At 40.0% G+C, this 26,854-nt stretch overlaps 4 protein-coding genes across 4 annotated transcripts; all 4 read left to right on the top strand.

Moving 5' to 3' along the window:
- Nucleotides 1-4,037: 4,037 nt before the first annotated feature.
- Nucleotides 4,038-4,880, top strand: LOC129764366 (uncharacterized). Its single transcript, XM_055763359.1, has 2 exons — nt 4,038-4,151; nt 4,207-4,880. Exons 1-2 carry the CDS (start codon nt 4,038-4,040, stop codon nt 4,750-4,752), a joined length of 660 nt encoding a protein of 219 aa, XP_055619334.1. The 3' UTR covers nt 4,753-4,880.
- A 6,306-nt stretch (nt 4,881-11,186) lies between these two features.
- LOC129764359 (uncharacterized) lies at nt 11,187-12,029 on the top strand. Its single transcript, XM_055763352.1, has 2 exons — nt 11,187-11,300; nt 11,356-12,029. The coding sequence occupies exons 1-2, from the start codon at nt 11,187-11,189 to the stop codon at nt 11,899-11,901; spliced, it is 660 nt and encodes a 219-aa protein (XP_055619327.1). The 3' UTR covers nt 11,902-12,029.
- Nucleotides 12,030-18,335: 6,306 nt separating this feature from the next.
- On the top strand, nt 18,336-19,178 carry LOC129764345 (uncharacterized). The gene is made up of 2 exons (XM_055763327.1): nt 18,336-18,449; nt 18,505-19,178. The coding sequence occupies exons 1-2, from the start codon at nt 18,336-18,338 to the stop codon at nt 19,048-19,050; spliced, it is 660 nt and encodes a 219-aa protein (XP_055619302.1). The 3' UTR covers nt 19,051-19,178.
- A 6,305-nt stretch (nt 19,179-25,483) lies between these two features.
- Nucleotides 25,484-26,854, top strand: LOC129771906 (uncharacterized). The gene is made up of 2 exons (XM_055776031.1): nt 25,484-25,597; nt 25,653-26,854. The coding sequence occupies exons 1-2, from the start codon at nt 25,484-25,486 to the stop codon at nt 26,280-26,282; spliced, it is 744 nt and encodes a 247-aa protein (XP_055632006.1). The 3' UTR covers nt 26,283-26,854.

A 26,854-nucleotide genomic window follows, 5' to 3' on the forward strand; every position in this document is an offset into this window, starting at 1 on the left:
AAGGAGAAAAGTTCACGGTGGCACATTTTGAGGAAGAAAATGTACCTGTCAGTACGGTATATCGTATCCTGGGTTCCCTGAACGTAGAGCGGAAGGTCGGAAGTGGTCGTCCGGTGACGATAATGACGAAGCAGAGGAAGACATCGTTAAAGAAGCTGTTTGACAACAAGGACGCAACCAGCCTGCGTGACGCCGGTCGGAAATATGGCTGCTCCCACGTATTGATCCATCGGACCCTCAAGATGGAAGGAATCGTCTACAGGAAGAAGACGGGGTCGCCGGAGTACACGGAGGAGCAGATTGAGACGGTTAAATCACAGTGTTGGTGGATGACCAAAAAATACCGCGGGACGTCTTTCGTTCTGGACGACGAAAGCTATTTTCCGCTGTCCAAAACGCATATTCCAGTTAATGATAATTACTACTCCAGCGACAAGTCATCCACACCGCCTGAAGTGAAACACAAGTTCAAGCACAAGTTTGAAAAAAAGGTTATGTTGTACATCGCCATTTCCGACCGGGGCATTTGAAAGCCTTGGTTTAAGCCGAGCGGTCTGGCGATCAACCAACAAATCTATCGAGAAGAGTGCCTCGATAGAATACTGCTGCCGTTCCTAAATGAGCATCACGCGGATGGGAAGTACGTCTTCTGGCCGGACAAGGCGTCTTCCCATTACCCCAAGAAGACGCTGGCGTGTCTTGAGGAGAAAAAGATACCGTTCGTGCCGAAAGATCGTAACCCAACAAACTTTCCCCAGTGCCGCCCAATAGAGGATTTCTTTGGCTCACTCAGTGCCCTAGTGTATAAAAACAATTGGAGGGCCAAGGACACGAAGCAACTGACTACAAGAATCCGGAATTGTATCCGGGAAATGGACGCAAGTGCCGTACAACGTTCTTGTGAGAGCATCGCGAAAAAGTTGCGTCGAACAGCAGACCACGGCCCTTACTCAAACATTCACTGACATTTTTTTGAAGAAAATACATTATGTTATTAATGAAAAATACTGAAATCGATGAAGAAAAAAATATTTTTTTTTATATGTGATTGAAAAAATTCTCATTTTTTATTTAACACCCGTTACTCGAGAATTAATCTAGCAAATGAAACCAAATTAGGCATATGAAGGTTTTAGGGATGCAATAAATGATTCTATGGTGGTTAGATACTCCACCCCCTCTCTAAAGGGGGGCTGCCATACAAATGAAACACAAATTTCTGCATAACTCGTGAACTAATCAAGCAAATGGAGCCAAATTTGGCATGTGAAGATTTTAAGAGGCACGAAACGTTTCTATGGGGAATAGACACTCCTCACCCCTCTCTAAGGGGAGAAGATGGTAGGGGTCTGTCGTTATTCTCTCATATTTTATGTATGAAACGTTTATTCCATGTAACGGAGAAACATGTTATTTGCAAGTGGTTGAAAAATCTTGAACGAGAATTGTGTCTGAAAATAATCTGATATTGTAATGATGAGTTTTGGTAGAAGTACTAGGATTTTTTTAGTAAAAGGTACGTCAACGGGGTCGATTAGAAGATCAATCAATGAACAGTTCTGCGATTGGGCTCATGAACTTGCGCTTAGTAAGAAAACGTGAATAGTTGAAGGTATTGATAACAAAAAACAAATTTTGGGTGGGACGAAGTAATACAAAATTTCCTTGACTTATTACTCACCCTAAAGATACAAGGAACGTCTTTCTCAGCTGCATGAATAACGTCACTTTCGCGAACTCCAGACACCGCAAATTCAGGATCTCTCATATCCAATACCTGTGGTAGAGAAGCAGAAAATATGACACATCATTATTCATCTGAAAAAAGGGAAGCAAATCATCACCCCTTACCTGAGTAAGTTAAACTAGAATTTTAAAGTTGCTTGAATTGTTTTCCGTTTACCGGGTTATCGAAGAAACTTCACCAAAAATTAGTTTAATGAATATAGTTTTTTTACATTTCATTTTATTTCATTCATTTATTTACTTATGTATTTGTTTATTTATTTATTTATTGACTAGCTGACCCGGCAAACTTCGTCCCGCCCAAAATTTGTTTTTTGTTATCGATACCTTCAAACATTCACATTTTCTTACTATGAGTAAGTTTATGGGTCCAATCGCAGAACTGTTCATTGATTGATCTTCTATTCGACCCCGTTGAATTTACATTTTACTATAACATTCCTAGTATTACTAACAAAACTCATCATTATAATATCAGATTATTTTCAGACACAATTCTCGTTCAAGATTTTTCAACCACTTGCAAATGAAATGTTTCTGTATGATAGAATAAAGACAGCCCTAAATCGGACAATTCCTCGAGTTCTGCTCTTATCAACACATCCGGCGATTCTTTTTTTTTTTTGCATAGATAGAAGAAAATATAGGAGTGCGTTTCATCATATTAAAATCCATTTCCAGTTTCGAATAAAGATCAATTTCACTAGCGCAAACATCAAATGGACTAACATCACTTGTCACTATGTAATTGTAGAACATATGGGAATTTCATTTTCCGAATTTTCCCCTTTTCCTTCAGAGTTTTCCGAAAATTTTCAATTGTCATGTTAGGTTGGAATATTTTTGATTGATATATGTGTAATATTTTTATGGGACCCCCTCTCCATTCCAGAGGAGGGAGGAGTGTCATACCATTATAGAAACATTTCTCATACCCAAAAACCCTCACATACCAAACTTTGCTTGATTAGTTCTCGAGTTATGCAAATGTTTGTGTTTCGTTTGTGTGGCCCACTGCTAGTCGCATATCGGAAAGCACCTGCAGACTCTGCACGAGATATGCAACAGTAAATCCACACATTTTATGATGACGCCTACGATTCCTATTAACTACATAAACGACAATTTGAGAGGTATTTTGTCTTTTCAGAGCGATGACAACACAAAACACTAGCTGTGGACCACGTTCAATGATGCCGGTGCAAGCTGTTATACAATTCTTGGATTCGGTCACCTCAATCCACTCTACATTTGTAGCCTCCAAAGCGCGTATTGAAAGTAGTCGCAGGTGTCTCTGTTTGCCACACAAAATGACCAACTGCTGCTCCTCGGCTATATACCATAATTGGTATATCTGTTTTGCTTTCCTCTATTCGTGCAATTTCGTTTCAGTCCAAATCTAAACAGAACAAGCCATCCTCTGTCCCAAGCAGAATTCGATCGGGGTCCATGATGAGCGCACTCAGCGCACTCCGGATTGCCGAAAGGGAACTGTCCAACACTTCTTTGACGCGGAATATTGCCGTGTTCGGAAGGTTTTCTCGTTTCAGGATCCGATGTAACTCGCTCAATGCACCCACCCATTTAGCCTTCTCTGACTCGGTGTCGGCCAGCATAAGAGTTTGTAGCGATGGGCCGCTATCCAGTAGAGAGTTCGTTATCTGTAAGCAGAACACAGTGATTAGAACGGTGGCATTACAGAGAACTAGCAAAAACGTTGATTTGATGTTATGTATACATAAAACAAACCAAATAGTTCTTATATCACATTCTGAAAATCAGTCCGTAACACACTGCATTACAAATCCTGCCTTTCCAGAAATTTAATGTTCTGTGATCCAGATCCAACAAGAGCCAAAAAGGCACAACCATGTTTCCATTCACAACAACAAATAAAGAATTTATTTCGATTCAAATTTAAAATTACTAGGTAGAGCTTTTCCATTTCATCCATGCTGGTTGCAAGCGTAGGGGAGTCATTGTGCGCCCTTTATCTTTATGTTTGATGAAGTCCTACTTCGAAAAGCACTTTGAACAATTTTCCAATAAGGATTCACTAACAATTCCTGAGAGAAAGATTTTCTCAAGCTGTGTGAGAAATTATATCATGAAACACAACAATAAAACAAGAAACGATGTCAGAATGAAAATTGATGCAAAAGTAGGCCGGGATCCTATTTTCCGAATTTTAATTTTCAATCGAAGCAAGCATTTTGTTGATGCGACGATTTTGCTCACTGATGATTATAGTTACATGAGAGAAGCAGCTATAATCATCACCAGAAGCGAAAATGGAGCGAGGACAAGTTAAATCAAGAATTCCAACAGGATCAAGGATTCCCAGAAGATCATCGGCCAGTCAGGAGACTGGAGTTAGGCCGGGAAAACATCGTTCTTCAAACAAAGTAAGGAAAATCATTTTGAAATTGTGTGGTAACACTAATAGTATCTTTTTTCTAGGGTGTTCAGAATGCAAGCGAACAACAATCGGAAGAAAATCATAAAATATGGTTTTTGAACTACAATGACCCGAACGTTGAGAGGATTGAGGACGAAACTCCGCCGATGCTGGTACCTAGTGATATCCAGGTCTCGTATGGGGATTTCATTGATTCGAATACAGAGTGGATCGAGGATATAACTCCGCCGCAGCTCGTTCCTAGTGATATCCAGGTATGGTTTGGGAATTTAATTGATTCGAATGCAGAGTTGATCGAGGATATAACTCCGCCGCAGCTCGTTCCCAGTGACACACATCTGGAGGATGACATCGATGATGTGTGTGACTGGGAACCAGGAGATATTCCAGAGATCAATTATGCAATTTTTAAGCGGATAAAAGCTGAGAGAGATCTCTGCAAAATGAAGGCGGAGAACGAAAAACTTCAGCAGGAAAATCAGCGACTGAAGGCAAAAACAGGCGTAAGCCTAATAAGTCGATGCTGCTTCCGGTTCCTACTGTTCATGGTGGGCGAGGTGGCGGAATCGATTTTCAGCTCATTTTAAATTAATCGTATGAACTGAATGTGGTGGTGGATGTTTGTGTGTGTTATGTTTGGCTTTCTTCTTGTTGCAAGTTGTTATTTTGTTTTGTTCTGTTTTCGTTATACCATTCCATGTAGCAGATTTTACTTCAGCTTTTGTTATACGTTTAGTTGATTTTATGCGTTTGTTTTCATGTTCATATTTATGTTTTGTTTTCATGTTAGCATTTTTGTTGTTATGCTATTTGCATTGGGTTTTTCGATAGGATTTTCGTTGTTGGATTCAATATAATATTTTTACATCATTTTTTCAGTTGCCTGTTAGGATTTTTTTATTCTATTCACATATAATTTATTTATTGGACTTTTTCGTTGAAGATTTCATTGATATTCTCTTCTCTTGCATGAAATGATTTGAGTTCCTGTTCAAGCAAGTTCAAGACCGTGAACAAGCGAATCCTGAGAAGCGTAGGATCAAGCAACACGAATGATATTTAATGTAAGTATTCATTCCATTTATACCTTTTGCTAATTTTTAACAGAATTATTCCTTATAGATTGAAGACCACACCGAGGGACGTATGTACTTATGGACTTGGACAAACTTGGATGTTATATGAAATATTTCAAAATGTATTCTATGCTGCTTCAATACATGTTGAATAAAACAATTTTTACTGATTTCAAATAAAATGGTTTAAAATATACATGGACAGTGTTTTCTTCGAACATGGACAATGCAACATAGTCGAGTTCCAATTATGAATTGACGAGAAGATTTTTTTTTCTGAATTCGCTGAGAGTAGGAGTAAGTCATATTTTGTTCCCGCTGTCGAAAGGTTAGTCTCTAACATATCTTGCCGGAGGTTCGAGTTCGAGTTCGATTCCCGTTCGCCAAAGAAGTTTCTTCCGATTTGCATAGTGGTCACGCGTATTCTGAAGCTTGCCACTCAGAATACATTCAAGGCTTAATATGAGGCAAGTAGCACTTTCACGTTGAGACGGTAAAAGTTACTCTGGGAACCATATCATTCAATGTCATTTGTGTCTTTCTAATTGCCCTGAGTGTAGAGGGTAAGGAATTGATAGTAGAAAGTAAAGATTATAGAGTGGAGAGTTAGGAATAGAGAATGGGGAGCAGAGTAGCTAAGTTAAATTTTTGACCAGGAAACTGTTCGAAATACAATCTTAGCAGGCATCCATGGTACCCCAACAGAACCTGCTCATATAATCTCCGAGCGTGAGTCTTGGGCTCTAGACCATGCTTCATCGTTCTGTTGAGTTGCTTTCCTGCTCGGTAATAAAGCCTGTTCGCTGACGGATACTTAGAACAATACTACGAGCGACAACGGCATCCGGGTTTACTTCGTTGCTTCTCAATGGTTTTCAATTCAGATGACGATTGTAAATTCCATCACGACTCTTTTGCTACTTTTGAGCTTCACTGTTTCGCTCGCGGACACGTCTGAGCACAACACACATGGTAGTTTTGGTGTGAGTCAATTGTTTTACGATTGTTTTGGTTGGTAAATGACTGGGCAAAGCATATCCAACGGTATTTCGTATACCTGCAGATATAAAGTAGATCCCGTTCGTGGTCCTTTAGTTTCTTGCGCAGTAACTCCTATCCCTACCTCCCCGCGGTGCCGACTGGGGTACGAATAACCATAGTGAACACCGGGTTAACAACCCCGGTGGAATCTTGGTCGTATGCTAACAGGGAAGGGGGCCTATCTGAGCGTCTGTATAGAGGTGCGGCCAGTCGACATAGCACAAGGACGGACTTCCCTTGAAAAGCTTCGCTGTGAGGTCTTTTGTGGTTCTTTAGCAGATTAATGTTCTCCCTTAAATTCACTCATCATAGGGGGTGGAACGTTGTCTAATGAATCGGTGTAATCCTCTCCAACACCGCCTTGGCCTCCTGTCTGTGCGCTGTTCAGTTGCTCATTGTAGTGTTGTCTCCACCGTTCGATCACCTCGCGTTTGTTCGTCAAGATGCTGCATTCTTTATTCCTGCATATTTTAACCTTCTGTGATATGGCTTTCCTGCGATACTTTTAGTTTCTCCCAGCGATTCTCGAGTGTCATAAAGCTCTTCAACTCGATCCTTTTTTGTTTGTAAGGTGGCTAGACACACCACCCCCCTCTCTAAGAGGGGCTGCCATACAAATGAAACACAAATTTCTACATTAACGGGTGTTAAATAAAAAGTAAATAAATTTTTTTTCAATACCTTTCAGTAACTCAAATAAAGAGCGTAAACTTTTCTTTCTGCAAGAAAATTGCTCTTTGGGCTCCCTAGAAACTGTAAGCGTGATTGGTTTTGCTAGTTTGAATTTTGTCAAAGCAAAGATGGCGTCGAAACAGCACGTGCTCCGCGAACGCATTGTACGGTTCTATGAAACGCATTTCTAGCAAGGAGAAAAGTTCACGGTGGCACATTTTGAGGAAGAAAATGTACCTGTCAGTACGGTATATCGTATCCTGGGTTCCCTGAACGTAGAGCGGAAGGTCGGAAGTGGTCGTCCGGTGACGATAATGACGAAGCAGAGGAAGACATCGTTAAAGAAGCTGTTTGACAACAAGGACGCAACCAGCCTGCGTGACGCCGGTCGGAAATATGGCTGCTCCCACGTATTGATCCATCGGACCCTCAAGATGGAAGGAATCGTCTACAGGAAGAAGACGGGGTCGCCGGAGTACACGGAGGAGCAGATTGAGACGGTTAAATCACAGTGTTGGTGGATGACCAAAAAATACCGCGGGACGTCTTTCGTTCTGGACGACGAAAGCTATTTTCCGCTGTCCAAAACGCATATTCCAGTTAATGATAATTACTACTCCAGCGACAAGTCATCCACACCGCCTGAAGTGAAACACAAGTTCAAGCACAAGTTTGAAAAAAAGGTTATGTTGTACATCGCCATTTCCGACCGGGGCATTTGAAAGCCTTGGTTTAAGCCGAGCGGTCTGGCGATCAACCAACAAATCTATCGAGAAGAGTGCCTCGATAGAATACTGCTGCCGTTCCTAAATGAGCATCACGCGGATGGGAAGTACGTCTTCTGGCCGGACAAGGCGTCTTCCCATTACCCCAAGAAGACGCTGGCGTGTCTTGAGGAGAAAAAGATACCGTTCGTGCCGAAAGATCGTAACCCAACAAACTTTCCCCAGTGCCGCCCAATAGAGGATTTCTTTGGCTCACTCAGTGCCCTAGTGTATAAAAACAATTGGAGGGCCAAGGACACGAAGCAACTGACTACAAGAATCCGGAATTGTATCCGGGAAATGGACGCAAGTGCCGTACAACGTTCTTGTGAGAGCATCGCGAAAAAGTTGCGTCGAACAGCAGACCACGGCCCTTACTCAAACATTCACTGACATTTTTTTGAAGAAAATACATTATGTTATTAATGAAAAATACTGAAATCGATGAAGAAAAAAATATTTTTTTTATATGTGATTGAAAAAATTCTCATTTTTTATTTAACACCCGTTACTCGAGAATTAATCTAGCAAATGAAACCAAATTAGGCATATGAAGGTTTTAGGGATGCAATAAATGATTCTATGGTGGTTAGATACTCCACCCCCTCTCTAAAGGGGGGCTGCCATACAAATGAAACACAAATTTCTGCATAACTCGTGAACTAATCAAGCAAATGGAGCCAAATTTGGCATGTGAAGATTTTAAGAGGCACGAAACGTTTCTATGGGGAATAGACACTCCTCACCCCTCTCTAAGGGGAGAAGATGGTAGGGGTCTGTCGTTATTCTCTCATATTTTATGTATGAAACGTTTATTCCATGTAACGGAGAAACATGTTATTTGCAAGTGGTTGAAAAATCTTGAACGAGAATTGTGTCTGAAAATAATCTGATATTGTAATGATGAGTTTTGGTAGAAGTACTAGGATTTTTTTAGTAAAAGGTACGTCAACGGGGTCGATTAGAAGATCAATCAATGAACAGTTCTGCGATTGGGCTCATGAACTTGCGCTTAGTAAGAAAACGTGAATAGTTGAAGGTATTGATAACAAAAAACAAATTTTGGGTGGGACGAAGTAATACAAAATTTCCTTGACTTATTACTCACCCTAAAGATACAAGGAACGTCTTTCTCAGCTGCATGAATAACGTCACTTTCGCGAACTCCAGACACCGCAAATTCAGGATCTCTCATATCCAATACCTGTGGTAGAGAAGCAGAAAATATGACACATCATTGTTCATCTGAAAAAAGGGAAGCAAATCATCATCCCTTACCTGAGTAAGTTAAACTAGAATTTTAAAGTTGCTTGAATTGTTTTCCGTTTACCGGGTTATCGAAGAAACTTCACCAAAAATTAGTTTAATGAATATAGTTTTTTTTACATTTCATTTTATTTCATTCATTTATTAACTTATGTATTTGTTTATTTATTTATTTATTGACTAGCTGACCCGGCAAACTTCGTCCCGCCCAAAATTTGTTTTTTGTTATCGATACCTTCAAACATTCACATTTTCTTACTATGAGTAAGTTTATGGGTCCAATCGCAGAACTGTTCATTGATTGATCTTCTATTCGACCCCGTTGAATTTACATTTTACTATAACATTCCTAGTATTACTAACAAAACTCATCATTATAATATCAGATTATTTTCAGACACAATTCTCGTTCAAGATTTTTCAACCACTTGCAAATGAAATGTTTCTGTATGATAGAATAAAGACAGCCCTAAATCGGACAATTCCTTCCTCGAGTTCTGCTCTTATCAACACATCCGGCGATTCTTTTTTTTTTTGTATAGATAGAAGAAAATATAGGAGTGCGTTTCATCATATTAAAATCCATTTCCAGTTTCGAATAAAGATCAATTTCACTAGCGCAAACATCAAATGGACTAACATCACTTGTCACTATGTAATTGTAGAACATATGGGAATTTCATTTTCCGAATTTTCCCCTTTTCCTTCAGAGTTTTCCGAAAATTTTCAATTGTCATGTTAGGTTGGAATATTTTTGATTGATATATGTGTAATATTTTTATGGGACCCCCTCTCCATTCCAGAGGAGGAAGGAGTGTCATACCATTATAGAAACATTTCTCATACCCAAAAACCCTCACATACCAAACTTTGCTTGATTAGTTCTCGAGTTATGCAAATGTTTGTGTTTCGTTTGTGTGGCCCACTGCTAGTCGCATATCGGAAAGCACCTGCAGACTCTGCACGAGATATGCAACAGTAAATCCACACATTTTATGATGACGCCTACGATTCCTATTAACTACATAAACGACAATTTGAGAGGTATTTTGTCTTTTCAGAGCGATGACAACACAAAACACTAGCTGTGGACCACGTTCAATGATGCCGGTGCAAGCTGTTATACAATTCTTGGATTCGGTCACCTCAATCCACTCTACATTTGTAGCCTCCAAAGCGCGTATTGAAAGTAGTCGCAGGTGTCTCTGTTTGCCACACAAAATGACCAACTGCTGCTCCTCGGCTATATACCATAATTGGTATATCTGTTTTGCTTTCCTCTATTCGTGCAATTTCGTTTCAGTCCAAATCTAAACAGAACAAGCCATCCTCTGTCCCAAGCAGAATTCGATCGGGGTCCATGATGAGCGCACTCAGCGCACTCCGGATTGCCGAAAGGGAACTGTCCAACACTTCTTTGACGCGGAATATTGCCGTGTTCGGAAGGTTTTCTCGTTTCAGGATCCGATGTAACTCGCTCAATGCACCCACCCATTTAGCCTTCTCTGACTCGGTGTCGGCCAGCATAAGAGTTTGTAGCGATGGGCCGCTATCCAGTAGAGAGTTCGTTATCTGTAAGCAGAACACAGTGATTAGAACGGTGGCATTACAGAGAACTAGCAAAAACGTTGATTTGATGTTATGTATACATAAAACAAACCAAATAGTTCTTATATCACATTCTGAAAATCAGTCCGTAACACACTGCATTGCAAATCCTGCCTTTCCAGAAATTTAATGTTCTTTGATCCAGATCCAACAAGAGCCAAAAAGGCACAACCATGTTTCCATTCACAACAACAAATAAATAATTTATTTCGATTCAAATTTAAAATTACTAGGTAGAGCTTTTCCATTTCATCCATGCTGGTTGCAAGCGTAGGGGAGTCATTGTGCGCCCTTTATCTTTATGTTTGATGAAGTCCTACTTCGAAAAGCACTTTGAACAATTTTCCAATAAGGATTCACTAACAATTCCTGAGAGAAAGATTTTCTCAAGCTGTGTGAGAAATTATATCATGAAACACAACAATAAAACAAGAAACGATGTCAGAATGAAAATTGATGCAAAAGTAGGCCGGGATCCTATTTTCCGAATTTTAATTTTCAATCGAAGCAAGCATTTTGTTGATGCGACGATTTTGCTCACTGATGATTATAGTTACATGAGAGAAGCAGCTATAATCATCACCAGAAGCGAAAATGGAGCGAGGACAAGTTAAATCAAGAATTCCAACAGGATCAAGGATTCCCAGAAGATCATCGGCCAGTCAGGAGACTGGAGTTAGGCCGGGAAAACATCGTTCTTCAAACAAAGTAAGGAAAATCATTTTGAAATTGTGTGGTAACACTAATAGTATCTTTTTTCTAGGGTGTTCAGAATGCAAGCGAACAACAATCGGAAGAAAATCATAAAATATGGTTTTTGAACTACAATGACCCGAACGTTGAGAGGATTGAGGACGAAACTCCGCCGATGCTGGTACCTAGTGATATCCAGGTCTCGTATGGGGATTTCATTGATTCGAATACAGAGTGGATCGAGGATATAACTCCGCCGCAGCTCGTTCCTAGTGATATCCAGGTATGGTTTGGGAATTTAATTGATTCGAATGCAGAGTTGATCGAGGATATAACTCCGCCGCAGCTCGTTCCCAGTGACACACATCTGGAGGATGACATCGATGATGTGTGTGACTGGGAACCAGGAGATATTCCAGAGATCAATTATGCAATTTTTAAGCGGATAAAAGCTGAGAGAGATCTCTGCAAAATGAAGGCGGAGAACGAAAAACTTCAGCAGGAAAATCAGCGACTGAAGGCAAAAACAGGCGTAAGCCTAATAAGTCGATGCTGCTTCCGGTTCCTACTGTTCATGGTGGGCGAGGTGGCGGAATCGATTTTCAGCTCATTTTAAATTAATCGTATGAACTGAATGTGGTGGTGGATGTTTGTGTGTGTTATGTTTGGCTTTCTTCTTGTTGCAAGTTGTTATTTTGTTTTGTTCTGTTTTCGTTATACCATTCCATGTAGCAGATTTTACTTCAGCTTTTGTTATACGTTTAGTTGATTTTATGCGTTTGTTTTCATGTTCATATTTATGTTTTGTTTTCATGTTAGCATTTTTGTTGTTATGCTATTTGCATTGGGTTTTTCGATAGGATTTTCGTTGTTGGATTCAATATAATATTTTTACATCATTTTTTCAGTTGCCTGTTAGGATTTTTTTATTCTATTCACATATAATTTATTTATTGGACTTTTTCGTTGAAGATTTCATTGATATTCTCTTCTCTTGCATGAAATGATTTGAGTTCCTGTTCAAGCAAGTTCAAGACCGTGAACAAGCGAATCCTGAGAAGCGTAGGATCAAGCAACACGAATGATATTTAATGTAAGTATTCATTCCATTTATACCTTTTGCTAATTTTTAACAGAATTATTCCTTATAGATTGAAGACCACACCGAGGGACGTATGTACTTATGGACTTGGACAAACTTGGATGTTATATGAAATATTTCAAAATGTATTCTATGCTGCTTCAATACATGTTGAATAAAACAATTTTTACTGATTTCAAATAAAATGGTTTAAAATATACATGGACAGTGTTTTCTTCGAACATGGACAATGCAACATAGTCGAGTTCCAATTATGAATTGACGAGAAGATTTTTTTTTCTGAATTCGCTGAGAGTAGGAGTAAGTCATATTTTGTTCCCGCTGTCGAAAGGTTAGTCTCTAACATATCTTGCCGGAGGTTCGAGTTCGAGTTCGATTCCCGTTCGCCAAAGAAGTTTCTTCCGATTTGCATAGTGGTCACGCGTATTCTGAAGCTTGCCACTCAGAATACATTCAAGGCTTAATATGAGGCAAGTAGCACTTTCACGTTGAGACGGTAAAAGTTACTCTGGGAACCATATCATTCAATGTCATTTGTGTCTTTCTAATTGCCCTGAGTGTAGAGGGTAAGGAATTGATAGTAGAAAGTAAAGATTATAGAGTGGAGAGTTAGGAATAGAGAATGGGGAGCAGAGTAGCTAAGTTAAATTTTTGACCAGGAAACTGTTCGAAATACAATCTTAGCAGGCATCCATGGTACCCCAACAGAACCTGCTCATATAATCTCCGAGCGTGAGTCTTGGGCTCTAGACCATGCTTCATCGTTCTGTTGAGTTGCTTTCCTGCTCGGTAATAAAGCCTGTTCGCTGACGGATACTTAGAACAATACTACGAGCGACAACGGCATCCGGGTTTACTTCGTTGCTTCTCAATGGTTTTCAATTCAGATGACGATTGTAAATTCCATCACGACTCTTTTGCTACTTTCGAGCTTCACTGTTTCGCTCGCGGACACGTCTGAGCACAACACACATGGTAGTTTTGGTGTGAGTCAATTGTTTTACGATTGTTTTGGTTGGTAAATGACTGGGCAAAGCATATCCAACGGTATTTCGTATACCTGCAGATATAAAGTAGATCCCGTTCGTGGTCCTTTAGTTTCTTGCGCAGTAACTCCTATCCCTACCTCCCCGCGGTGCCGACTGGGGTACGAATAACCATAGTGAACACCGGGTTAACAACCCCGGTGGAATCTTGGTCGTATGCTAACAGGGAAGGGGGCCTATCTGAGCGTCTGTATAGAGGTGCGGCCAGTCGACATAGCACAAGGACGGACTTCCCTTGAAAAGCTTCGCTGTGAGGTCTTTTGTGGTTCTTTAGCAGATTAATGTTCTCCCTTAAATTCACTCATCATAGGGGGTGGAACGTTGTCTAATGAATCGGTGTAATCCTCTCCAACACCGCCTTGGCCTCCTGTCTGTGCGCTGTTCAGTTGCTCATTGTAGTGTTGTCTCCACCGTTCGATCACCTCGCGTTTGTTCGTCAAGATGCTGCATTCTTTATTCCTGCATATTTTAACCTTCTGTGATATGGCTTTCCTGCGATACTTTTAGTTTCTCCCAGCGATTCTCGAGTGTCATAAAGCTCTTCAACTCGATCCTTTTTTGTTTGTAAGGTGGCTAGACACACCACCCCCCTCTCTAAGAGGGGCTGCCATACAAATGAAACACAAATTTCTACATTAACGGGTGTTAAATAAAAAGTAAATAAATTTTTTTTCAATACCTTTCAGTAACTCAAATAAAGAGCGTAAACTTTTCTTTCTGCAAGAAAATTGCTCTTTGGGCTCCCTAGAAACTGTAAGCGTGATTGGTTTTGCTAGTTTGAATTTTGTCAAAGCAAAGATGGCGTCGAAACAGCACGTGCTCCGCGAACGCATTGTACGGTTCTATGAAACGCATTTCTAGCAAGGAGAAAAGTTCACGGTGGCACATTTTGAGGAAGAAAATGTACCTGTCAGTACGGTATATCGTATCCTGGGTTCCCTGAACGTAGAGCGGAAGGTCGGAAGTGGTCGTCCGGTGACGATAATGACGAAGCAGAGGAAGACATCGTTAAAGAAGCTGTTTGACAACAAGGACGCAACCAGCCTGCGTGACGCCGGTCGGAAATATGGCTGCTCCCACGTATTGATCCATCGGACCCTCAAGATGGAAGGAATCGTCTACAGGAAGAAGACGGGGTCGCCGGAGTACACGGAGGAGCAGATTGAGACGGTTAAATCACAGTGTTGGTGGATGACCAAAAAATACCGCGGGACGTCTTTCGTTCTGGACGACGAAAGCTATTTTCCGCTGTCCAAAACGCATATTCCAGTTAATGATAATTACTACTCCAGCGACAAGTCATCCACACCGCCTGGAGTGAAACACAAGTTCAAGCACAAGTTTGAAAAAAAGGTTATGTTGTACATCGCCATTTCCGACCGGGGCATTTGAAAGCCTTGGTTTAAGCCGAGCGGTCTGGCGATCAACCAACAAATCTATCGAGAAGAGTGCCTCGATAGAATACTGCTGCCGTTCCTAAATGAGCATCACGCGGATGGGAAGTACGTCTTCTGGCCGGACAAGGCGTCTTCCCATTACCCCAAGAAGACGCTGGCGTGTCTTGAGGAGAAAAAGATACCGTTCGTGCCGAAAGATCGTAACCCAACAAACTTTCCCCAGTGCCGCCCAATAGAGGATTTCTTTGGCTCACTCAGTGCCCTAGTGTATAAAAACAATTGGAGGGCCAAGGACACGAAGCAACTGACTACAAGAATCCGGAATTGTATCCGGGAAATGGACGCAAGTGCCGTACAACGTTCTTGTGAGAGCATCGCGAAAAAGTTGCGTCGAACAGCAGACCACGGCCCTTACTCAAACATTCACTGACATTTTTTTGAAGAAAATACATTATGTTATTAATGAAAAATACTGAAATCGATGAAGAAAAAAATATTTTTTTTATATGTGATTGAAAAAATTCTCATTTTTTATTTAACACCCGTTACTCGAGAATTAATCTAGCAAATGAAACCAAATTAGGCATATGAAGGTTTTAGGGATGCAATAAATGATTCTATGGTGGTTAGATACTCCACCCCCTCTCTAAAGGGGGGCTGCCATACAAATGAAACACAAATTTCTGCATAACTCGTGAACTAATCAAGCAAATGGAGCCAAATTTGGCATGTGAAGATTTTAAGAGGCACGAAACGTTTCTATGGGGAATAGACACTCCTCACCCCTCTCTAAGGGGAGAAGATGGTAGGGGTCTGTCGTTATTCTCTCATATTTTATGTATGAAACGTTTATTCCATGTAACGGAGAAACATGTTATTTGCAAGTGGTTGAAAAATCTTGAACGAGAATTGTGTCTGAAAATAATCTGATATTGTAATGATGAGTTTTGGTAGAAGTACTAGGATTTTTTTAGTAAAAGGTACGTCAACGGGGTCGATTAGAAGATCAATCAATGAACAGTTCTGCGATTGGGCTCATGAACTTGCGCTTAGTAAGAAAACGTGAATAGTTGAAGGTATTGATAACAAAAAACAAATTTTGGGTGGGACGAAGTAATACAAAATTTCCTTGACTTATTACTCACCCTAAAGATACAAGGAACGTCTTTCTCAGCTGCATGAATAACGTCACTTTCGCGAACTCCAGACACTGCAAATTCAGGATCTCTCATATCCAATACCTGTGGTAGAGAAGCAGAAAATATGACACATCATTATTCATCTGAAAAAAGGGAAGCAAATCATCATCCCTTACCTGAGTAAGTTAAACTAGAATTTTAAAGTTGCTTGAATTGTTTTCCGTTTACCGGGTTATCGAAGAAACTTCACCAAAAATTAGTTTAATGAATATAGTTTTTTTATATTTCATTTTATTTCATTCATTTATTTACTTATGTATTTGTTTATTTATTTATTTATTGACTAGCTGACCCGGCAAACTTCGTCCCGCCCAAAATTTGTTTTTTGTTATCGATACCTTCAAACATTCACATTTTCTTACTATGAGTAAGTTTATGGGTCCAATCGCAGAACTGTTCATTGATTGATCTTCTATTCGACCCCGTTGAATTTACATTTTAGTATAACATTCCTAGTATTACTAACAAAACTCATCATTATAATATCAGATTATTTTCAGACACAATTCTCGTTCAAGATTTTTCAACCACTTGCAAATGAAATGTTTCTGTATGATAGAATAAAGACAGCCCTAAATCGGACAATTCCTTCCTCGAGTTCTGCTCTTATCAACACATCCGGCGATTCTTTTTTTTTTTTGTATAGATAGAAGAAAATATAGGAGTGCGTTTCATCATATTAAAATCCATTTCCAGTTTCGAATAAAGATCAATTTCACTAGCGCAAACATCAAATGGACTAACATCACTTGTCACTATGTAATTGTAGAACATATGGGAATTTCATTTTCCGAATTTTCCCCTTTTCCTTCAGAGTTTTCCGAAAATTTTCAATTGTCATGTTAGGTTGGAATATTTTTGATTGATATATGTGTAATATTTTTATGGGACCCCCTCTCCATTCCAGAGGAGGGAGGAGTGTCATACCATTATAGAAACATTTCTCATACCCAAAAACCCTCACATACCAAACTTTGCTTGATTAGTTCTCGAGTTATGCAAATGTTTGTGTTTCGTTTGTGTGGCCCACTGCTAGTCGCATATCGGAAAGCACCTGCAGACTCTTCACGAGATATGCAACAGTAAATCCACACATTTTATGATGACGCCTACGATTCCTATTAACTACATAAACGACAATTTGAGAGGTATTTTGTCTTTTCAGAGCGATGACAACACAAAACACTAGCTGTGGACCACGTTCAATGATGCCGGTGCAAGCTGTTATACAATTCTTGGATTCGGTCACCTCAATCCACTCTACATTTGTAGCCTCCAAAGCGCGTATTGAAAGTAGTCGCAGGTGTCTCTGTTTGCCACACAAAATGACCAACTGCTGCTCCTCGGCTATATACCATAATTGGTATATCTGTTTTGCTTTCCTCTATTCGTGCAATTTCGTTTCAGTCCAAATCTAAACAGAACAAGCCATCCTCTGTCCCAAGCAGAATTCGATCGGGGTCCATGATGAGCGCACTCAGCGCACTCCGGATTGCCGAAAGCGAACTGTCCAACACTTCTTTGACGCGGAATATTGCCGTGTTCGGAAGGTTTTCTCGTTTCAGGATCCGATGTAACTCGCTCAATGCACCCACCCATTTAGCCTTCTCTGACTCGGTGTCGGCCAGCATAAGAGTTTGTAGCGATGGGCCGCTATCCAGTAGAGAGTTCGTTATCTGTAAGCAGAACACAGTGATTAGAACGGTGGCATTACAGAGAACTAGCAAAAACGTTGATTTGATGTTATGTATACATAAAACAAACCAAATAGTTCTTATATCACATTCTGAAAATCAGTCCGTAACACACTGCATTACAAATCCTGCCTTTCCAGAAATTTAATGTTCTGTGATCCAGATCCAACAAGAGCCAAAAAGGCACAACCATGTTTCCATTCACAACAACAAATAAAGAATTTATTTCGATTCAAATTTAAAATTACTAGGTAGAGCTTTTCCATTTCATCCATGCTGGTTGCAAGCGTAGGGGAGTCATTGTGCGCCCTTTATCTTTATGTTTGATGAAGTCCTACTTCGAAAAGCACTTTGAACAATTTTCCAATAAGGATTCACTAACAATTCCTGAGAGAAAGATTTTCTCAAGCTGTGTGAGAAATTATATCATGAAACACAACAATAAAACAAGAAACGATGTCAGAATGAAAATTGATGCAAAAGTAGGCCGGGATCCTATTTTCCGAATTTTAATTTTCAATCGAAGCAAGCATTTTGTTGATGCGACGATTTTGCTCACTGATGATTATAGTTACATGAGAGAAGCAGCTATAATCATCACCAGAAGCGAAAATGGAGCGAGGACAAGTTAAATCAAGAATTCCAACAGGATCAAGGATTCCCAGAAGATCATCGGCCAGTCAGGAGACTGGAGTTAGGCCGGGAAAACATCGTTCTTCAAACAAAGTAAGGAAAATCATTTTGAAATTGTGTGGTAACACTAATAGTATCTTTTTTCTAGGGTGTTCAGAATGCAAGCGAACAACAATCGGAAGAAAATCATAAAATATGGTTTTTGAACTACAATGACCCGAACGTTGAGAGGATTGAGGACGAAACTCCGCCGATGCTGGTACCTAGTGATATCCAGGTCTCGTATGGGGATTTCATTGATTCGAATACAGAGTGGATCGAGGATATAACTCCGCCGCAGCTCGTTCCTAGTGATATCCAGGTATGGTTTGGGAATTTAATTGATTCGAATGCAGAGTTGATCGAGGATATAACTCCGCCGCAGCTCGTTCCCAGTGACACACATCTGGAGGATGACATCGATGATGTGTGTGACTGGGAACCAGGAGATATTCCAGAGATCAATTATGCAATTTTTAAGCGGATAAAAGCTGAGAGAGATCTCTGCAAAATGAAGGCGGAGAACGAAAAACTTCAGCAGGAAAATCAGCGACTGAAGGCAAAAACAGGCGTAAGCCTAATAAGTCGATGCTGCTTCCGGTTCCTACTGTTCATGGTGGGCGAGGTGGCGGAATCGATTTTCAGCTCATTTTAAATTAATCGTATGAACTGAATGTGGTGGTGGATGTTTGTGTGTGTTATGTTTGGCTTTCTTCTTGTTGCAAGTTGTTATTTTGTTTTGTTCTGTTTTCGTTATACCATTCCATGTAGCAGATTTTACTTCAGCTTTTGTTATACGTTTAGTTGATTTTATGCGTTTGTTTTCATGTTCATATTTATGTTTTGTTTTCATGTTAGCATTTTTGTTGTTATGCTATTTGCATTGGGTTTTTCGATAGGATTTTCGTTGTTGGATTCAATATAATATTTTTACATCATTTTTTCAGTTGCCTGTTAGGATTTTTTTATTCTATTCACATATAATTTATTTATTGGACTTTTTCGTTGAAGATTTCATTGATATTCTCTTCTCTTGCATGAAATGATTTGAGTTCCTGTTCAAGCAAGTTCAAGACCGTGAACAAGCGAATCCTGAGAAGCGTAGGATCAAGCAACACGAATGATATTTAATGTAAGTATTCATTCCATTTATACCTTTTGCTAATTTTTAACAGAATTATTCCTTATAGATTGAAGACCACACCGAGGGACGTATGTACTTATGGACTTGGACAAACTTGGATGTTATATGAAATATTTCAAAATGTATTCTATGCTGCTTCAATACATGTTGAATAAAACAATTTTTACTGATTTCAAATAAAATGGTTTAAAATATACATGGACAGTGTTTTCTTCGAACATGGACAATGCAACATAGTCGAGTTCCAATTATGAATTGACGAGAAGATTTTTTTTTCTGAATTCGCTGAGAGTAGGAGTAAGTCATATTTTGTTCCCGCTGTCGAAAGGTTAGTCTCTAACATATCTTGCCGGAGGTTCGAGTTCGAGTTCGATTCCCGTTCGCCAAAGAAGTTTCTTCCGATTTGCATAGTGGTCACGCGTATTCTGAAGCTTGCCACTCAGAATACATTCAAGGCTTAATATGAGGCAAGTAGCACTTTCACGTTGAGACGGTAAAAGTTACTCTGGGAACCATATCATTCAATGTCATTTGTGTCTTTCTAATTGCCCTGAGTGTAGAGGGTAAGGAATTGATAGTAGAAAGTAAAGATTATAGAGTGGAGAGTTAGGAATAGAGAATGGGGAGCAGAGTAGCTAAGTTAAATTTTTGACCAGGAAACTGTTCGAAATACAATCTTAGCAGGCATCCATGGTACCCCAACAGAACCTGCTCATATAATCTCCGAGCGTGAGTCTTGGGCTCTAGACCATGCTTCATCGTTCTGTTGAGTTGCTTTCCTGCTCGGTAATAAAGCCTGTTCGCTGACGGATACTTAGAACAATACTACGAGCGACAACGGCATCTGGGTTTACTTCGTTGCTTCTCAATGGTTTTCAATTCAGATGACGATTGTAAATTCCATCACGACTCTTTTGCTACTTTTGAGCTTCACTGTTTCGCTCGCGGACACGTCTGAGCACAACACACATGGTAGTTTTGGTGTGAGTCAATTGTTTTACGATTGTTTTGGTTGGTAAATGACTGGGCAAAGCATATCCAACGGTATTTCGTATACCTGCAGATATAAAGTAGATCCCGTTCGTGGTCCTTTAGTTTCTTGCGCAGTAACTCCTATCCCTACCTCCCCGCGGTGCCGACTGGGGTACGAATAACCATAGTGAACACCGGGTTAACAACCCCGGTGGAATCTTGGTCGTATGCTAACAGGGAAGGGGGCCTATCTGAGCGTCTGTATAGAGGTGCGGCCAGTCGACATAGCACAAGGACGGACTTCCCTTGAAAAGCTTCGCTGTGAGGTCTTTTGTGGTTCTTTAGCAGATTAATGTTCTCCCTTAAATTCACTCATCATAGGGGGTGGAACGTTGTCTAATGAATCGGTGTAATCCTCTCCAACACCGCCTTGGCCTCCTGTCTGTGCGCTGTTCAGTTGCTCATTGTAGTGTTGTCTCCACCGTTCGATCACCTCGCGTTTGTTCGTCAAGATGCTGCATTCTTTATTCCTGCATATTTTAACCTTCTGTGATATGGCTTTCCTGCGATACTTTTAGTTTCTCCCAGCGATTCTCGAGTGTCATAAAGCTCTTCAACTCGATCCTTTTTTGTTTGTAAGGTGGCTAGACACACCACCCCCCTCTCTAAGAGGGGCTGCCATACAAATGAAACACAAATTTCTACATTAACGGGTGTTAAATAAAAAGTAAATAAATTTTTTTTCAATACCTTTCAGTAACTCAAATAAAGAGCGTAAACTTTTCTTTCTGCAAGAAAATTGCTCTTTGGGCTCCCTAGAAACTGTAAGCGTGATTGGTTTTGCTAGTTTGAATTTTGTCAAAGCAAAGATGGCGTCGAAACAGCACGTGCTCCGCGAACGCATTGTACGGTTCTATGAAACGCATTTCTATCAAGGAGAAAAGTTCACGGTGGCACATTTTGAGGAAGAAAATGTACCTGTCAGTACGGTATATCGTATCCTGGGTTCCCTGAACGTAGAGCGGAAGGTCGGAAGTGGTCGTCCGGTGACGATAATGACGAAGCAGAGGAAGACATCGTTAAAGAAGCTGTTTGACAACAAGGACGCAACCAGCCTGCGTGACGCCGGTCGGAAATATGGCTGCTCCCACGTATTGATCCATCGGACCCTCAAGATGGAAGGAATCGTCTACAGGAAGAAGACGGGGTCGCCGGAGTACACGGAGGAGCAGATTGAGACGGTTAAATCACAGTGTTGGTGGATGACCAAAAAATACCGCGGGACGTCTTTCGTTCTGGACGACGAAAGCTATTTTCCGCTGTCCAAAACGCATATTCCAGTTAATGATAATTACTACTCCAGCGACAAGTCATCCACACCGCCTGAAGTGAAACACAAGTTCAAGCACAAGTTTGAAAAAAAGGTTATGTTGTACATCGCCATTTCCGACCGGGGCATTTGAAAGCCTTGGTTTAAGCCGAGCGGTCTGGCGATCAACCAACAAATCTATCGAGAAGAGTGCCTCGATAGAATACTGCTGCCGTTCCTAAATGAGCATCACGCGGATGGGAAGTACGTCTTCTGGCCGGACAAGGCGTCTTCCCATTACCCCAAGAAGACGCTGGCGTGTCTTGAGGAGAAAAAGATACCGTTCGTGCCGAAAGATCGTAACCCAACAAACTTTCCCCAGTGCCGCCCAATAGAGGATTTCTTTGGCTCACTCAGTGCCCTAGTGTATAAAAACAATTGGAGGGCCAAGGACATGAAGCAACTGACTACAAGAATCCGGAATTGTATCCGGGAAATGGACGCAAGTGCCGTACAACGTTCTTGTGAGAGCATCGCGAAAAAGTTGCGTCGAACAGCAGACCACGGCCCTTACTCAAACATTCACTGACATTTTTTTGAAGAAAATACATTATGTTATTAATGAAAAATACTGAAATCGATGAAGAAAAAAATATTTTTTTTTATATGTGATTGAAAAAATTCTCATTTTTTATTTAACACCCGTTACTCGAGAATTAATCTAGCAAATGAAACCAAATTAGGCATATGAAGGTTTTAGGGATGCAATAAATGATTCTATGGTGGTTAGATACTCCACCCCCTCTCTAAAGGGGGGCTGCCATACAAATGAAACACAAATTTCTGCATAACTCGTGAACTAATCAAGCAAATGGAGCCAAATTTGGCATGTGAAGATTTTAAGAGGCACGAAACGTTTCTATGGGGAATAGACACTCCTCACCCCTCTCTAAGGGGAGAAGATGGTAGGGGTCTGTCGTTATTCTCTCATATTTTATGTATGAAACGTTTATTCCATGTAACGGAGAAACATGTTATTTGCAAGTGGTTGAAAAATCTTGAACGAGAATTGTGTCTGAAAATAATCTGATATTGTAATGATGAGTTTTGGTAGAAGTACTAGGATTTTTTTAGTAAAAGGTACGTCAACGGGGTCGATTAGAAGATCAATCAATGAACAGTTCTGCGATTGGGCTCATGAACTTGCGCTTAGTAAGAAAACGTGAATAGTTGAAGGTATTGATAACAAAAAACAAATTTTGGGTGGGACGAAGTAATACAAAATTTCCTTGACTTATTACTCACCCTAAAGATACAAGGAACGTCTTTCTCAGCTGCATGAATAACGTCACTTTCGCGAACTCCAGACACCGCAAATTCAGGATCTCTCATATCCAATACCTGTGGTAGAGAAGCAGAAAATATGACACATCATTATTCATCTGAAAAAAGGGAAGCAAATCATCATCCCTTACCTGAGTAAGTTAAACTAGAATTTTAAAGTTGCTTGAATTGTTTTCCGTTTACCGGGTTATCGAAGAAACTTCACCAAAAATTAGTTTAATGAATATAGTTTTTTTACATTTCATTTTATTTCATTCATTTATTTACTTATGTATTTGTTTATTTATTTATTTATTGACTAGCTGACCCGGCAAACTTCGTCCCGCCCAAAATTTGTTTTTTGTTATCGATACCTTCAAACATTCACATTTTCTTACTATGAGTAAGTTTATGGGTCCAATCGCAGAACTGTTCATTGATTGATCTTCTATTCGACCCCGTTGAATTTACATTTTACTATAACATTCCTAGTATTACTAACAAAACTCATCATTATAATATCAGATTATTTTCAGACACAATTCTCGTTCAAGATTTTTCAACCACTTGCAAATGAAATGTTTCTGTATGATAGCATAAAGACAGCCCTAAATCGGACAATTCCTTCCTCGAGTTCTGCTCTTATCAACACATCCGGCGATTCTTTTTTTTTTGTATAGATAGAAGAAAATATAGGAGTGCGTTTCATCATATTAAAATCCATTTCCAGTTTCGAATAAAGATCAATTTCACTAGCGCAAACATCAAATGGACTAACATCACTTGTCACTATGTAATTGTAGAACATATGGGAATTTCATTTTCCGAATTTTCCCCTTTTCCTTCAGAGTTTTCCGAAAATTTTCAATTGTCATGTTAGGTTGGAATATTTTTGATTGATATATGTGTAATATTTTTATGGGACCCCCTCTCCATTCCAGAGGAGGGAGGAGTGTCATACCATTATAGAAACATTTCTCATACCCAAAAACCCTCACATACCAAACTTTGCTTGATTAGTTCTCGAGTTATGCAAATGTTTGTGTTTCGTTTGTGTGGCCCACTGCTAGTCGCATATCGGAAAGCACCTGCAGACTCTGCACGAGATATGCAACAGTAAATCCACACATTTTATGATGACGCCTACGATTCCTATTAACTACATAAACGACAATTTGAGAGGTATTTTGTCTTTTCAGAGCGATGACAACACAAAACACTAGCTGTGGACCACGTTCAATGATGCCGGTGCAAGCTGTTATACAATTCTTGGATTCGGTCACCTCAATCCACTCTACATTTGTAGCCTCCAAAGCGCGTATTGAAAGTAGTCGCAGGTGTCTCTGTTTGCCACACAAAATGACCAACTGCTGCTCCTCGGCTATATACCATAATTGGTATATCTGTTTTGCTTTCCTCTATTCGTGCAATTTCGTTTCAGTCCAAATCTAAACAGAACAAGCCATCCTCTGTCCCAAGCAGAATTCGATCGGGGTCCATGATGAGCGCACTCAGCGCACTCCGGATTGCCGAAAGCGAACTGTCCAACACTTCTTTGACGCGGAATATTGCCGTGTTCGGAAGGTTTTCTCGTTTCAGGATCCGATGTAACTCGCTCAATGCACCCACCCATTTAGCCTTCTCTGACTCGGTGTCGGCCAGCATAAGAGTTTGTAGCGATGGGCCGCTATCCAGTAGAGAGTTCGTTATCTGTAAGCAGAACACAGTGATTAGAACGGTGGCATTACAGAGAACTAGCAAAAACGTTGATTTGATGTTATGTATACATAAAACAAACCAAATAGTTCTTATATCACATTCTGAAAATCAGTCCGTAACACACTGCATTGCAAATCCTGCCTTTCCAGAAATTTAATGTTCTTTGATCCAGATCCAACAAGAGCCAAAAAGGCACAACCATGTTTCCATTCACAACAACAAATAAAGAATTTATTTCGATTCAAATTTAAAATTACTAGGTAGAGCTTTTCCATTTCATCCAAGCTGGTTGCAAGCGTAGGGGAGTCATTGTGCGCCCTTTATCTTTATGTTTGATGAAGTCCTACTTCGAAAAGCACTTTGAACAATTTTCCAATAAGGATTCACTAACAATTCCTGAGAGAAAGATTTTCTCAAGCTGTGTGAGAAATTATATCATGAAACACAACAATAAAACAAGAAACGATGTCAGAATGAAAATTGATGCAAAAGTAGGCCGGGATCCTATTTTCCGAATTTTAATTTTCAATCGAAGCAAGCATTTTGTTGATGCGACGATTTTGCTCACTGATGATTATAGTTACATGAGAGAAGCAGCTATAATCATCACCAGAAGCGAAAATGGAGCGAGGACAAGTTAAATCAAGAATTCCAACAGGATCAAGGATTCCCAGAAGATCATCGGCCAGTCAGGAGACTGGAGTTAGGCCGGGAAAACATCGTTCTTCAAACAAAGTAAGGAAAATCATTTTGAAATTGTGTGGTAACACTAATAGTATCTTTTTTCTAGGGTGTTCAGAATGCAAGCGAACAACAATCGGAAGAAAATCATAAAATATGGTTTTTGAACTACAATGACCCGAACGTTGAGAGGATTGAGGACGAAACTCCGCCGATGCTGGTACCTAGTGATATCCAGGTCTCGTATGGGGATTTCATTGATTCGAATACAGAGTGGATCGAGGATATAACTCCGCCGCAGCTCGTTCCTAGTGATATCCAGGTATGGTTTGGGAATTTAATTGATTCGAATGCAGAGTTGATCGAGGATATAACTCCGCCGCAGCTCGTTCCTAGTGATATCCAGGTATGGTTTGGGAATTTAATTGATTCGAATGCAGAGTTGATCGAGGATATAACTCCGCCGCAGCTCGTTCCCAGTGACACACATCTGGAGGATGACATCGATGATGTGTGTGACTGGGAACCAGGAGATATTCCAGAGATCAATTATGCAATTTTTAAGCGGATAAAAGCTGAGAGAGATCTCTGCAAAATGAAGGCGGAGAACGAAAAACTTCAGCAGGAAAATCAGCGACTGAAGGCAAAAACAGGCGTAAGCCTAATAAGTCGATGCTGCTTCCGGTTCCTACTGTTCATGGTGGGCGAGGTGGCGGAATCGATTTTCAGCTCATTTTAAATTAATCGTATGAACTGAATGTGGTGGTGGATGTTTGTGTGTGTTATGTTTGGCTTTCTTCTTGTTGCAAGTTGTTATTTTGTTTTGTTCTGTTTTCGTTATACCATTCCATGTAGCAGATTTTACTTCAGCTTTTGTTATACGTTTAGTTGATTTTATGCGTTTGTTTTCATGTTCATATTTATGTTTTGTTTTCATGTTAGCATTTTTGTTGTTATGCTATTTGCATTGGGTTTTTCGATAGGATTTTCGTTGTTGGATTCAATATAATATTTTTACATCATTTTTTCAGTTGCCTGTTAGGATTTTGTTATTCTATTCACATATAATTTATTTATTGGACTTTTTCGTTGAAGATTTCATTGATATTCTCTTCTCTTGCATGAAATGATTTGAGTTCCTGTTCAAGCAAGTTTAAGACCGTGAACAAGCGAATCCTGAGAAGCGTAGGATCAAGCAACACGAATGATATTTAATGTAAGTATTCATTCCATTTATACCTTTTGCTAATTTTTAACAGAATTATTCCTTATAGATTGAAGACCACACCGAGGGACGTATGTACTTATGGA

This window comes from Toxorhynchites rutilus, chromosome 2, assembly GCF_029784135.1.
Source record: "Toxorhynchites rutilus septentrionalis strain SRP chromosome 2, ASM2978413v1, whole genome shotgun sequence".
In the NCBI taxonomy this organism is placed as follows: domain Eukaryota; kingdom Metazoa; phylum Arthropoda; class Insecta; order Diptera; family Culicidae; genus Toxorhynchites; species Toxorhynchites rutilus.

Coding starts and splice junctions, on each gene's coding strand:
- LOC129764366 (XM_055763359.1), top strand. CDS start 4,038: ATGGAGCGAGGACAAGTTAAATCAAGAATTCCAACAGGATCAAGGATT. Junction 4,152..4,206: donor AACATCGTTCTTCAAACAAA/GTAAGGAAAATC, acceptor TCTTTTTTCTAG/GGTGTTCAGAATGCAAGCGA.
- LOC129764359 (XM_055763352.1), top strand. CDS start 11,187: ATGGAGCGAGGACAAGTTAAATCAAGAATTCCAACAGGATCAAGGATT. Junction 11,301..11,355: donor AACATCGTTCTTCAAACAAA/GTAAGGAAAATC, acceptor TCTTTTTTCTAG/GGTGTTCAGAATGCAAGCGA.
- LOC129764345 (XM_055763327.1), top strand. CDS start 18,336: ATGGAGCGAGGACAAGTTAAATCAAGAATTCCAACAGGATCAAGGATT. Junction 18,450..18,504: donor AACATCGTTCTTCAAACAAA/GTAAGGAAAATC, acceptor TCTTTTTTCTAG/GGTGTTCAGAATGCAAGCGA.
- LOC129771906 (XM_055776031.1), top strand. CDS start 25,484: ATGGAGCGAGGACAAGTTAAATCAAGAATTCCAACAGGATCAAGGATT. Junction 25,598..25,652: donor AACATCGTTCTTCAAACAAA/GTAAGGAAAATC, acceptor TCTTTTTTCTAG/GGTGTTCAGAATGCAAGCGA.